Source organism: Mustela nigripes, chromosome 3, assembly GCF_022355385.1.
Source record: "Mustela nigripes isolate SB6536 chromosome 3, MUSNIG.SB6536, whole genome shotgun sequence".
In the NCBI taxonomy this organism is placed as follows: Eukaryota; Metazoa; Chordata; class Mammalia; order Carnivora; family Mustelidae; genus Mustela; species Mustela nigripes.
This window is the reverse complement of record NC_081559.1, coordinates 153132145-153145471: the sequence shown is the minus strand read 5'-3', so window position 1 is coordinate 153145471 and position 13327 is coordinate 153132145. Positions and strand designations below refer to the sequence as shown.

Below are 13327 nucleotides of genomic sequence, written 5' to 3'. Positions count from 1 at the left end.
AGTCTATGAGTCTACCTAGTCTATCAGACTAACAAATGTAGGAAGAATAGCTCTTGCCTCCGAACAACTTTGTATACTTTTTTTAATGTCTCATTTTTATGGTTAACTGCTTCTGCTTAGAATGATACTCTCAATACAAATTGTGCCCTGAAATTATGCTCACTGCAGAGCAATCCTGCTGGAGAATTAACCTTTAAAAATAATTCCTAACAGCATATAAATGAATGAATACAAACAAAACAATGGTTACAGATTAGGGCTTTGCTAGGACATAGGGTCTCACTTTTCAGGAAATTTAAACAAAAATTTCTAAAATTAAAGATTTTTCTTTTGCCTGTTAAACTATTATTTTGGACATATTTTTGGAATACTTTTTCCTTTATTGGAATTTATTTTTTTCATTGTTGCCAGAATGGCTTCTGTATTTTAACTTAGGTATACTGTATTTTAACTTATTTTTTTCATTGTTGCCAGAATGGCCTCTGTATTTTAACTTAGGTATGTGTGTGTGTGTGTATGTGTGTGTGTGTGTGTGTGTGTGTGTATATATATATATATATCCTAAATGTTAATGTATATATCTCCTAAATATTACTATATATAATATTATATATAATATATATAATATTGTCACCATCCTATTAAAATACTCTTTATTCCATGTGTTCAACTGAGTAACTGACTTCTTAGAAAAAGGAAAAAAAATTTCATGTGTTCAGCTGAGTAATTGACTTCTTCAAAAAAGATGCAAAGATGAAGCAGAAAAGATAGAAATGATACCAGTTCCTCATTTTTCTATTTGTTCTCCTCTTACAAGGGAGATTGTCTCTGCTTTGGTTGTGTTTCCTCTGAAAAATGGCTGTGACTTAGTACTGACAAATGATATTAAGGATCTTCTGGACCATAGCTTTAACTGTGTTGATGCCAGCTCCTTCTGGTGTGCTGAAGAAGCAGTAGTTTTGGGTCAGGTCACAGATTTTCTCCTAAAGGGAAGGGTATAAGGCCATTGGCCACAGCTCCTTTCTGTGACCAGCCTTTTTATAGCACCCGTTACTCCCTTATCTATACAGATTCAGTTTTTCATTGATTCTAAGTCTTTTATAGAGGGTAAAGGTAGTGGACCTGCCTCTCATTTAATTATATCCTCCTAAGATCCAGATAGAATTATTTACTTTTTAAAAATAAAATTTATTTATGTATTTTAGAGAGAGAAAGACCAAGCTCGACTCATGAGATCATGACCTGAGCTGAAACCACAAGTTGGACACTGAAGCAAATGAGCCACCCAGGCACCCCAATATTATTTCCTTTTGGAAATTCCTTTTGTCTTCTATATCACAAAGCCCACTCTGCTCTCCCCTAATATCTTCGCTGTACCCCTCATATTTGTTTTTATTATAGTAATTTCTTATGAGCTTGTCTTTTAAAATAGACCATGAACTCTTCTAAAACTCGCTGAACTCTTTTTACACTTACAACCCATCCCCTAACACAGTGGCCAATATTCCTTAGTGTTTAATAAATATTTGTTAAGCAAATGAATTATCAGAAAACAGTTCAAAACAGTACCTGGAATATCCTGGATAGTTAAGGGTTTTAGATGGTTGTATATCATTTATTGAAATAATGGATATTTAAATTAGTTTTCTTTTTTTTTTCCCTTCTACCAGGAGCAGTATTCCCTTTCAACTTTCAGAATGAATATTCATGCAACACTCAATGCTTACAAAGTGGAGTTAGCAGAGTAAGTCCTAGAAATTATAATAAAATGAAACATTACAGACTGGAAAGTAACATTTGTTAGATGGTGCTGTGCTAAGTACTGTGCTAGGTATTTTATGTACTTCTTAAAAAGTTATGTTGTATTTCAAGAATATATTGAAGGAAATTATGACTGTTGCCCAACATTTGCAAATCTAAACATTTTGCTTTATTTATTTTAGAAAATGTTAAAGAGGGGTAACTGGTGGCTCAGTTGGTTTAGCATCCAACACTTGATTTCAGCTCAGGTCATGATCTCAGGGTTGTGAGAAAAGATTTTCTCTCTTCCTTTCCCTCTGCCCCTCCTCCCCCAAAATGTTAAAGAAGAAACCTAACATATATTTCAAAACTCCTGTTTATCCTTCCACTAACCCATTTTCTTCTCATCCTCCACTTCTTACCCCCTACATGGTATATGAAAATAGTGTTCATTGTGCAATGGAATCCTATTTCCTGCCATCGCCACGTGTTGCATTAAATGTGTGCAGTAAGTCTCGTCCCAGAGATGGGCCCAGAAAGGGGGTGGCTGGCCCGACGGGCACACAGCCACATGCCAAGTTTTTGATAGGAAGATGAGCTTTAGCCCCAGCCCTGCGATTGCCCAGCCCTGTGACCTTACATGAGTGATTTCTTTTATTTCTCAAAGCCTTAGTTTCCTCACCTGAAAATGGGGCTGATAGCTGTCTTTCTCACAGGAAGGTGTTAGGAGGAGATAGCAGTGAGTCAGTGCTTCCAAAATCTTAGCACTGTGTCTGGCATGTAGTAAGTGCTTGCTCCATACATCATACAACAGTTTTCCTGGCTGTGCCTGTGGACAGTGCCCCTCCACCATCCTGTTTTCTTCTCACTTTCCTCCTTACCCTCCTCAAATTATTCTCAATTTGTTACTGTTTCCAAGAATGTGTTAGTACTTTTGCTACAACAAATAGAATTGTTTTAACTGCTTTATAATTTTATATATATAGTATTATACCCACATGTGTTTTTGCCATTATTTCTGCATTTGGGTTTATATTTTAAATTTTCTAATATAATTTTTCAACTAAGTAAAATAATCAAAATTTAAAGTTGAAAACATATAAAATGGCATTTGGTGACAAATTTCGCTGCAATCTCTACCCCCTAGTCACCAGCTTCCTCTGATCAGAACTAACCATTGTACTAGTTTCTCACCTAGATCCTTCCAGAAATAGATTCTGCATGCAGAAGCATTACTATGTTCATAATAAGTAGAATATTAGGCAACTTTTAAAATGAATAAAGCTGTTCTATATGTGCTGATAAAAAAACTCTTTATATATTAATATACCATATTTTTTATTTCATTTTCTGTTGGTGGGGTTGGTACTTGTTTCTATTTTATAATAAATGCTACAGTGCACATCCATAAATATGTTATATCTTATACATGTTTGAGAGGTTCTCTGCATTATAAAACTGAAGTAGAAGTAGTAAGTTAACAGGTAATCTTATCTTCAATGTTAATATTTTTTGCTAATTTACTCTCCAAAGTAATTTGTATGAGCAATGCAGGAGAGGTCTGATTTTTCTACATCCTTGCCTTATTATTGTCAGATTTCAATATTTTGTCTTGTTTATTTAATTAATTTATTTTTTAAAAAAGATTTTATTTATTTATTTATTTGACAGATGCAGCGAGACAGGGAACACAAGCAGGGGGAGCGGGAGAGGGAGAATTAGGCTTCCTGCTGAGCAGGGAGCCCCATGCAGGTCTTGATCCCAGGAGCCAGGGATCATGACCTGAGCTGAAGGCAGAGGCTTAATGACTGACCCACCCAGGCAGCTCACATTTTGTCTTGTTTAATGGATAAGAACTTATATCTTTAAAGATTTTTAATTATTTATTTGAGAGAGGGAGTGAGTATGAGTGAGCATGAGTGGGGGGAGGGGCATAGGGAGAAGCAGTCTCCCTGCTGAATAGGGAGCCTCACATGGGGCTGGATCCCAGGACCCTGATATCATGACCTGAGACGAAGGCAGACACTTACTGACTGAGCCACCCGGGAGCCCCTGAGAAATCATATCTTTTTGTGGGTTTTCATTTTTATTTTTCTGTTACTTGTGAAGTAACAGAAAAATAAAAACTTTCATCTTTAATTTGGCCATTTGGATCTTCTCTTTTTCTTAATTGTCAATTCATATCATTTGCCCATTTTTCTTGGGTTGTCTTTCTTTTTGGTTTATATGCCTTTAAACTATATTTTGGATTTTAATTATTTTTCTCGTATGCAGAGCAAATATTTTCTTTCCTGAGAATGCGGTCTATGATAGAATTGTCTCTTTTTGTGGTGTTTTTGTTCAGAAGTTTTAAATCTTAAGGTAGTCATATTGTCAGTGGTTTTTTATTTTATGATTTCACTTTTTGTGTCATTGTTTGCTAAGTCTTCTCATTGTTAATATCAAAAGATATTTTCCTACATATGTGTTCAGGTATAATCTACTTGAAATTGATTTCTTTTGTATGATATGAGATAGAAATCTAATTTTTTTCATGTAGGTGGCCAATTCTCAAGTATAATTCATTGCATAATCTATTATTTCCATAAAGATGTATGACATCTTTATAATAACTTTTCATGTACATAGGGTCCTTTTTTAGGCTCTTTATTCTGTTCCATTGATCTAATTGCATGTGTTTGTGTCAGTACCATGGTATCTTAATTAGTCTTGCTTTATATTAATTTTTTATAAGTCATTGTAATGTTTTGTTTCATTCTATCAGCTAGTATGTCCCTTAATAAGTAATGTTTATAACTCTCTTTGGAGCCATTGGCCTTCTTCAGAAATCTTTATGTGTAAAAAAACCATATATTTACATTGCAAATTTGATAGAGGAAAAACCAAACATATAATTAAACTTACTCCTAAACTTCAAATTTTGTCTGCTGCTTCAGTTATAATGCAAAAGCTACCAGAACCTATATCAGAGTTGCTACAAATATGCTGGATACTTTTTACTAACTATATATTTTTTAAGTTAACTTTATTAAAATATAGCTTGTAGTAAAATGAACCCATTTTTTCAATGAGTTTTGACAAATATATACCTTACGTAACCAATCCCATAATGGAGATATAGAACATTTTTATCTTCCCCCAAAGTGCCCTTATAACCTTTGCATTCGTTCATCATCCATTCTTCCACTAACCCCTAATGCTCCCTCCTGCTTCAGACATTCACTGATCTGCTTTCTTTAACTGTAAATTAGTTTTGACTATTCTAGAATGTCATGTAAATGAAATATACATACTGGGTATTATGAATAATGCTGCTTTGGATGATTGTGTTCAAGTTTGTTTGTGAACATTCACCCAATACACAGGAATGGAACTGATGGGTTTTATGAGGAGTTTGTTTAGCTTCTAAGAAACTGCCAAAATGTTTTTCAAGGGGGTTGTGCTGTCTTATATTCCCATCAGTGGTATGTGCCAGTTCTGGTTGCTTCATAGCCTACCAATTTTTAGCCATTTTGGTATGTGAATGTTAGTATCTAATTATATTTTAAATTTGCATTTTCTTAATGATTAATGAGATTGAGCATCTTATCATTGATTGAGCTTATATTCTATTTGTATTTTTCTTTTTTGCTTTTTTTGTGAAGTGTCTTAAAATATTTTGCATATTTTTGATATTTGGGTTGTTTACTTTGGGTTATTTGATTTTGGGTCTTTTGGGTTCATTGAATTGTGAGAGTACTGAAAATCAGTATACATGTGTGAGTTTATTTCTAAACTCAATTATGCTTTATTGATTTATGTCTTTTCCCCCCAACTTTATTGAGATACAGTTCACATGTAACTAAGATGTACAGTGTGATGACTTGATAAGTTTATATGTTGCAAAATGTTTACCACAATGGATTTAGTTAAAGTATTCTTCATTTCACATAATTACCTTTTGTTGTTACGGCAAGAGCATTTAAAATTTTTTTCCTAGCAATTTTCAGTTAAACAATACAGTATTGTTAACTATATTCACCACACTACATAAGTCTCCTATATGTCCATCTTTTGTCAACATCACATTTTACAGACTGCTGTAGCTTTATGATGTCTTAATATAAGATAGTGAACATTCACTAACTTTAGTTTTTTTTCCTAATTTTTCTCAGCTGTCTAGGTCTTTTGTATTTCCATATAAATTTTAAATGAGCTTGTCAATTTCTACAAAAAGTCTACTGGAATTTTGAGTCTAAAGATTAATTTGAGAAGAATCAGCATCTTAAAGATACTGAGTCTTCTGATTCATGAACACAGCATATCTTTCCATTTTTTTGTATTTTCTAGCATAGGGGTCTTGAACATCTTTTGTCAAATTTATAAGCAGTTCATATTTTTTGATACTATTGTAAGTGGTATGTTTTGTAAATTTCAAATTCCACATGGTGGCTGGTAGGATACAGAGATAGTATTGGCTTTTGTATATCAATTTTGTTAAATTCACTTTTAGATCTGATGGTTTTTTTGGTAGAATCTTTCCTCCCATTCATGTTCTATTATAGGAATAATTTTTCTGTAGCTTGTACTATAAATATATAATGCATTGTTATTTTTGCTTTCACACATTATCTTTTAAAATAGCTTAAGAAATAGAATGAGTTTTATTTTACCTTTGTTTACTAGTGCTCTTAACTTCTTTGTATAAATCCATGTTTCTGTTTGATATTATCTTCCCTCTTCTGAATAACTTCTTTTAACCTCTGTTTTTTTATTACTACCTCATAAAAAATACTTGAAAACTTTGACTTAAAACAATAACTTCTTACTCTCTTTCATGGCTCTCTGTGTTGACTAAGCTCAGGTGGCCTTTTTCTAAGTTCAGTAATGTGGTTGCAGTCAGGTAGCATCTAGGATTGTAGTCATTTAAAGTCTTGACTTGATGGCCAAATGTCTTACTTATATGGCTGGCAGTTGATGCTGACTGTTGGCTTAGGATTTAGCTGCTTCAGCGGAATGGAAGGAACACCTAACACCTACAAATGATCTTTCCAAGTGGCCTGCGCTTTTAACAGCTTCATGTCTGGATTTCATGACTAGTGTTCTAAAAGATAAAAGGTGGAAGCTGTGAGATTTTTAAGGCCTGGAGATCAGTTAAGTGTCATGTCTGCCATATTAGATCAGTCTGAGCAGTCACAGAACTTGTTCAGATTCAAGGGGAGGAGATAAAGAATTTACCTGTTGATGGGGGAGGAATGTCAAGATTTAGTAGCCATCTTTTTATTTAAGAGTAATTTGAGGGGTACCTGGGTGGCTCAGTTGGTTAAGCATCTGACTCTTGATTTTGGCTCAGATTGTGATTTCAGTATCCTGAGATATAGGCCCCTGTTGGATTTTGCACTCAGCAGAGTTGGCTTGAGATTCTTTCCCTCTTCCTGTGCTCTCCTCAACCACTGCTCATGCTCTTTCTCTTTTTAAAATAAATAAGTAAAATCTTTTAAAAAACCTGGAAATAACCCCAGTAATTTGAATTTTCCTTCTGTATTACCACTTCCTGGCCATTCCTTATTACAAGCTTTCCCCCCCATTGTTTTATAGGAACTCTTGTATACTACATAAATTAACTCTCAGTGAGTTAGTTTTTTTCCTATTTAACTTTTATTCTAGGAGTGCAGTTTGAGATGCATTTACCTCTTCTCATTCTCCTTTGTTGTCTCAGTGGTGTAAATTTGTTTAAGATGAGTTAGAGGAGCTAGAAACATTTTTGCTCTAAATATGAAAAAGCTAAACAGAATATTGGGTAATGTACCATAAATGGCAAAGAGCCTTGACTTGAAAAAAAAAAAAAAAAAAAAAAAAGACCTGGTGTTTATTTTGCTTTACTCAAGCCTATTCAGTTTTCCATTTCCTAAACAAGCCATATTACCCCATGCTTCCCATCAGAAAGCTGTTCTTTCCTTCCATAAACATTCATTTTTCACTAGTCAAGCCAGTCTAATTACCACTCATCCTCCAAGCATCTTATAAAGCCCTTCCCGACATTTTTAAAAGAGATTTTACTATTTGACGGAGAAAGAGGCAGTGAAAGAGGGAATAAGCAAGGGGAGTGGGAGAGGGAGAAATAGCCTTCCTCCTGAGAGGGAGCCCTACTCATTGCAGGGCTCAGATCTTAGGGCCCTGAGATCCTGACCCAAGCCAAAGGCAGATGCTTAACAAATGAGCCACCCAAGTGCCCCTTTCCTGACATTTTAAAGCCAAGTTTGATATTCCTACTCATTTCTTCCATCACACTCTCTGCATATTTTTATTATAGAGTTCTCAAGTTTTGTTCATTATGTAAGATTGTAAAATTTGTAAGATTATTATTTTATTGTAAGATTATAATTGAAAAAATTATAAAATTTTAGTAGATGTACTCTCTTACATGCTATGAAAGATTTGAAATAATCAGTATTTTGAGTTGCTAATATATGCAGAAATGACAGTACAGTTTTTTCCAGATTTCTTGAGGTGTGATTGACAAAAACTGAATATATTTAGGTTATATAACATGATTTCTTGTAAAGGTATAAAACCTGATGATTTAATGCATGTATACATTTTGATGTGATTATAGCAATCAAGTTAATTAACACATTCATCACCTCACATAGTTACCAAGTTTGTATGTGTATATATAGGGGGGAACACTTAAGATCTATTCTAGTAGCAAATTTCAAGTATATAATATAGTATTATTAATTATAACCACCGTGCTGCTGTATATTAGGTCTCTAGAACTTATATATTTTTTAATAGAAAATTTGTATTCTTTGACCAGCATCTCCCCATTCCCCTATCCTTAGCCTCTGGCAAGCACCATTTTGTTTTCTAATTTTATGAGTTTGACTTTTTACCATTTCACATATAAGTCAGATCACACAGCATTTGTCTTTGTGTCTGGTTTATTTCACTTAATATAATATCTTCCAGGTTGTAACATATAGCAGAATTTTCTTCTCGTTTTATGGTTGAGTAATAATATTCTATTTACATATTTTTCATCCATCTATCTATCTAATGTATCTACCACATTTCCTTATCCGTTCATCTGTTGATATGTATATAGGTTATGTCCTTATTTTGGCTATTATGAATAATGCTGCAGTAGATGAATGGGAATGCACAGTCTTTTTTTTTAATATATATATATTTTTTAAGATTCCATTTATTTATTTGACAGAGATCACAAGTAGGCAGGGAGGCAGGCAGAGAGAGAGGAGGAAGCAGGCACCCTGCTGAGCAGAGAGCCCGATGTGGGACTTGATCCCAGGACCCTGAGACCATGACCTGAGCCGAAGGCAGCCGCTTAACCCACTGAGCCACCCAGGCGCCCCGGGAATGCACAGTCTTGAAGATTGTGCTTTTGTTTCCTCTGGATATATACCGAGAAGTGGGATTGCTGGATCCTTCAGTAGTTCTATTTTTTATTTTTTGAGGAACTTCCATACTGTTTTCTAAAATGGCTCAACCAGTTTACATTTCCAGCAGTGTTGTACAAGAGTTCCCCTTTCTCCCCATTCTTACCAATACTTCTCTCTTTTTGATAACAGCCTTCCTAACAGATTGGTATCTCATTATAGTTTTGATTTACAAATGTCAAACATCTTTTCATGTACCTCTTGATGATTATGTAAAAATAAAAGCTTTTATTTGATGATTTACAAATGTCAAGCATCTTTTCATGTACCTCTTGGCGATTTGTATGTTTTCTTTGGAAAAATGTTTATTCGGGTCCTCTGCCTATTTTAAAATCAGATTATTATTATTATTTTGCTTTTGTGTTATATGAGATCTTTATATATTGTGGATATTCATCTCTTATTAGAAATATGGTTGACAAATATTTTCTCCGGTTCAGTAGGTTGCCATTTCATTTGGTTGGTTGCTTCTTTTGCTGTACAGAAACTTTTTAGTTTGATGTAGTCCAGCTTAATTATTTTTGCTTTTGTTGCTTGTGCTTTTGATGTCATATCCAAAAAATCATTGCCAAGACCAGTGTCAAGGAGCTTTTTCCATGTTTTCTTCTGTGGTTTTTATGGTCTTGTATTTGTTTTCGATCCATTTTCAGTTTGTTTTTGTGTGTAGTATAAGATAAGGATACAATTTCTTTTGCTCATTGATATCCACTTTTCTCACCACTAATTTTTTTATTTTTAAAGATTTTATTTACTTATTTGAGAGAGAGAGTGCAAGGGAGAGAGCACAAGCAGGTGGAGCAGCAGAGGGAGAGGGAGAAGCAGACTCCTCACTGAGCAAGGAGGCTGATGTGGGGCTCGATCCCAAGACCCCAGGATTATGATCTGAACTGAAGGCAGCTGCTTAACAGACTGCACCACCCAGATGCCACTCAACACTATTTTTTGAAGAGATTATCCTTTCTCCTTTTGTATTCTTTGTTCTCATTAGTTGAGTATATGTGTGGGTTTATTTCTGGGTTGTCTGTTTTGTTCCACAGATTTATGTGTCTTTTTTTTTTTTTAAAGATTTTATTTATTTATTTGACAGAGAGAAATCACAAGTAGATGGAGAGGCAGGCAGAGAGAGAGAGAGAGAGGGAAGCAGGCTCCCTGCCAAGCAAAGAGCCCGATGCAGGACTCGATCCCAGGACCCTGAGATCATGACCTGAGCCGAAGGCAGCGGCTTAACCCACTGAGCCACCCAGGCGCCCCTCTTTTTTTTTTTTTTTTTTAAAGCTTTTATTTTGGGGATGCCTGGGTGGCTCAGTGGGTTAAAGCCTCTGCCTTTGGCTCAGGTTGTGATCCCAGGGTCCTGGAATTGAGCCCCACATCAGGCTCTCTGCTCTGCTTGGCGGGGAGCCTGCTTGCTCCCCTCTCTCTGCCTGTCTCTCTGCCTACTTGTGATCTCTGTCAAATAAATAAATAAAACCTTTAAAACAAATAAAAGCTTTTATTTTTACATAATCTTTACACTGAACGTGTGGCTCAAACTTAAAACTGTGACATCAGGCCAGGTGTCCCATTATGTCTTTTTATGACAGTATTACAGTGTTTTGATTATTATAGCTTTGTAATATAGTTTTAAATCAGGAAGTGCAGTGCCTCCAGCTTTGTTCTTACTCAAGATTACTTTGGTTACCCATGGTCTTTTGTTTTTCCATATGAATTTTAGGATTGCTTTACCTGTAAAAAATGCTACTAGAATTTTGAAAGGGATTGCATTTAGATAGTAAAGACATTTTAACAATATTCTTTCAATTTATGAACATAGCATATCTTTCCATTTATTTATGTCATCTTTAATTTTTTTAGTGTCATAATTTTCCTTGTACAAATATTTCACCACCTTGGTTAAATTTATTCCTAAGTATTTTCTTCTTATATTTATTTATTTATGAATATGTTTATTTATTTTTAAAAATTTTTTTCTTTTAGATACAGATTACAATTTACTTTTGAATTTGATTTTAGGTCTTGCATTTTCATGTTAGTGAAGTGTGCCTCTGCTAAAATTTTCAAATTTAAAAAATTATTTTTTAAAAAGGACCATATGGTAGTTCATGTTTTTTATTAAGTCTAACAGGAAGATCTAACAGGATCTTCTAACAGGAAAATCTAACAGGAAGAAAATCAAAGATTTTGGAGAAAATCTTTGACACTTTCATATTTTCCTACCTCTAATTAAAAATAAAGATTTTGTTAAAATTTGATTTGTTTTCTGGTAACTTATTTTGATGACTCAATATTGTAGAGTCCTATTACTCTTCATGTGTCATAGGGCTAGATAACTAATCTTCCTGACTTCTTGCAGAGTTACCTTGGTAGAATTTGCAGATGTTTAAGGAATGGGCTACAGCTTGCTACTATGGTGATTGATAGAAGAGAGATGTTCATTTTTCAGGATAGATGTCTTCCAGTAAACCTACCTTAATGAATTACCATGGTTCAGAGTATGGCCTACTGTTTGCAAACTGATTTTTGTCAGTGTAAGAGAATTATCTTAAGGATAGATTGTATTGACCAAATTTGTGAAACTGATTTATAAAATCAGAAAAAAGATTATTTTATCATGAGAAATCTTACTGTCTTATGCTGGATATTTTCTTATTGGTTCTACTAGTTTATTATATATGTTAGGGAGATTTATGAGAAGCTAAATTATAATCAGGGTATTTCTTAGTAAGCATGGAATGAAGGGTTAGTTAAAAAATCAGGACAAAATTGTTAAAGATATATGTGAATATATTTTAAAAGATGTTTTTTGCTTATTTTTAATAAGCTTTTTATAAGATTGCTTATCCTTCAGGCCAGAAATATGTCTTGACTAATACTTTAATTGTTAAGGAAAATAGTTTTGGAATGGGAAAAAAAAGTTATATAAAATTTTTAAGCCATAGTTATAAAGTACATTTTCTTTTCTTTTAATAGTGTAAGACGAATGGAATGCAAGCCTTTTCTCAAGGTCATAATGAACAACAACAACATCAGTCTCCAGTTAAAAAAGGTAAATTTTTACCATAATTCCTAAATTTCATAAGGAAATCTTAGCATTCCTGTTAATAGTTGCCTAACTATAAGAAATTTTATTATATTTTGGGGTTGATTTCAGTCTATATTAGAAATGCTATATAGGTTTGACTGCTTTATGGGAGAGACTATAGTAACAAGTCTTAAACAAGACAGAATCTTGTTTTTGTATTTTTTTTCTATAATAGCTCATAATTGAGCTGGTGTATTCATTCTGCTCTGGTGAATTGTTACTGGACTCAATCTCATTGCTTTGCCATCTTTAATGTGTGGCTCTCTCTTCATTGCCCAAGATGAATGCCTTTCCTCCAGCCACCATATTCACTGTCTAGCCATCAGGAAAGAGGTAAAAGGAGAGGTAGTTCTCCTTAAAAGTATGATCCATAAGCAGCATCTGTCACTTTAACGTAGTATCTCATTGGCCAGAGCTTAGTCATGCTGTACAAAGCAGACTGAAAAATGTAATCTTCAGCTGTGTAGCCCACTAATTCTGCTACTGAAGCAAAAGGGAAGAACTGCTCTTGGTTATAACCAGTAGTCTCTTCCCATTGACTACTTTCTAATAAAATAAAAATTATTTATTTATTTAGTTTCCAATTTTTTGTCAGTCTATATAATTTGAAAGTTATGAAAATATTAGCTTTTTCTTCTAGTATTTAACTCTATTTCTAAATAAAATGTTTCCAGTTTTTTTTTTTGTTTTTTGATATTGGCATTCTATTTTGCAGAATAAGAATTTAGGTCTTCCACATCAGTTTCCTCACTTCTTCACTCTTCTATCTTCCCTCCCTACCATATAGTTATTTCACAAGTTTCAGTTTTTTTTTGTTTTTAAAGATTTTATTTATTTATTTGACAGAGAGAGATCACAAGTAGGCGGGGAAAGCAGGCTCTCGCCAAGCAGAGAGCCCAATGCGGGGCTCGATCCCAGGACCTTGAGATCATGACCTGAGCTGAAGGCAGAGGCTTAACCCACTGAGCCACCCAGGCGCCCCTCAGTTTTTTTTTAAGATTTTATTTATTTATTTGACAGACAGATATCAGAAGTAGGCAGAGAGGCAGGCACAGAGAGAGGGGGAGGC

General features: G+C 34.2%; 1 protein-coding gene across 1 annotated transcript in view; it reads left to right on the top strand.

The window, feature by feature from the left end:
- Positions 1 to 13327, top strand: part of C3H8orf88 (chromosome 3 C8orf88 homolog) — a 36058-nt gene that overhangs the window by 7430 nt on the left and 15301 nt on the right. The window contains exons 3-4 of the mRNA XM_059394835.1: positions 1671 to 1744; positions 12147 to 12222. Of these exons, the coding sequence (XP_059250818.1) occupies positions 1671 to 1744; positions 12147 to 12222 (150 nt within the window). The remainder of the gene's footprint in view (positions 1 to 1670; positions 1745 to 12146; positions 12223 to 13327) is intronic.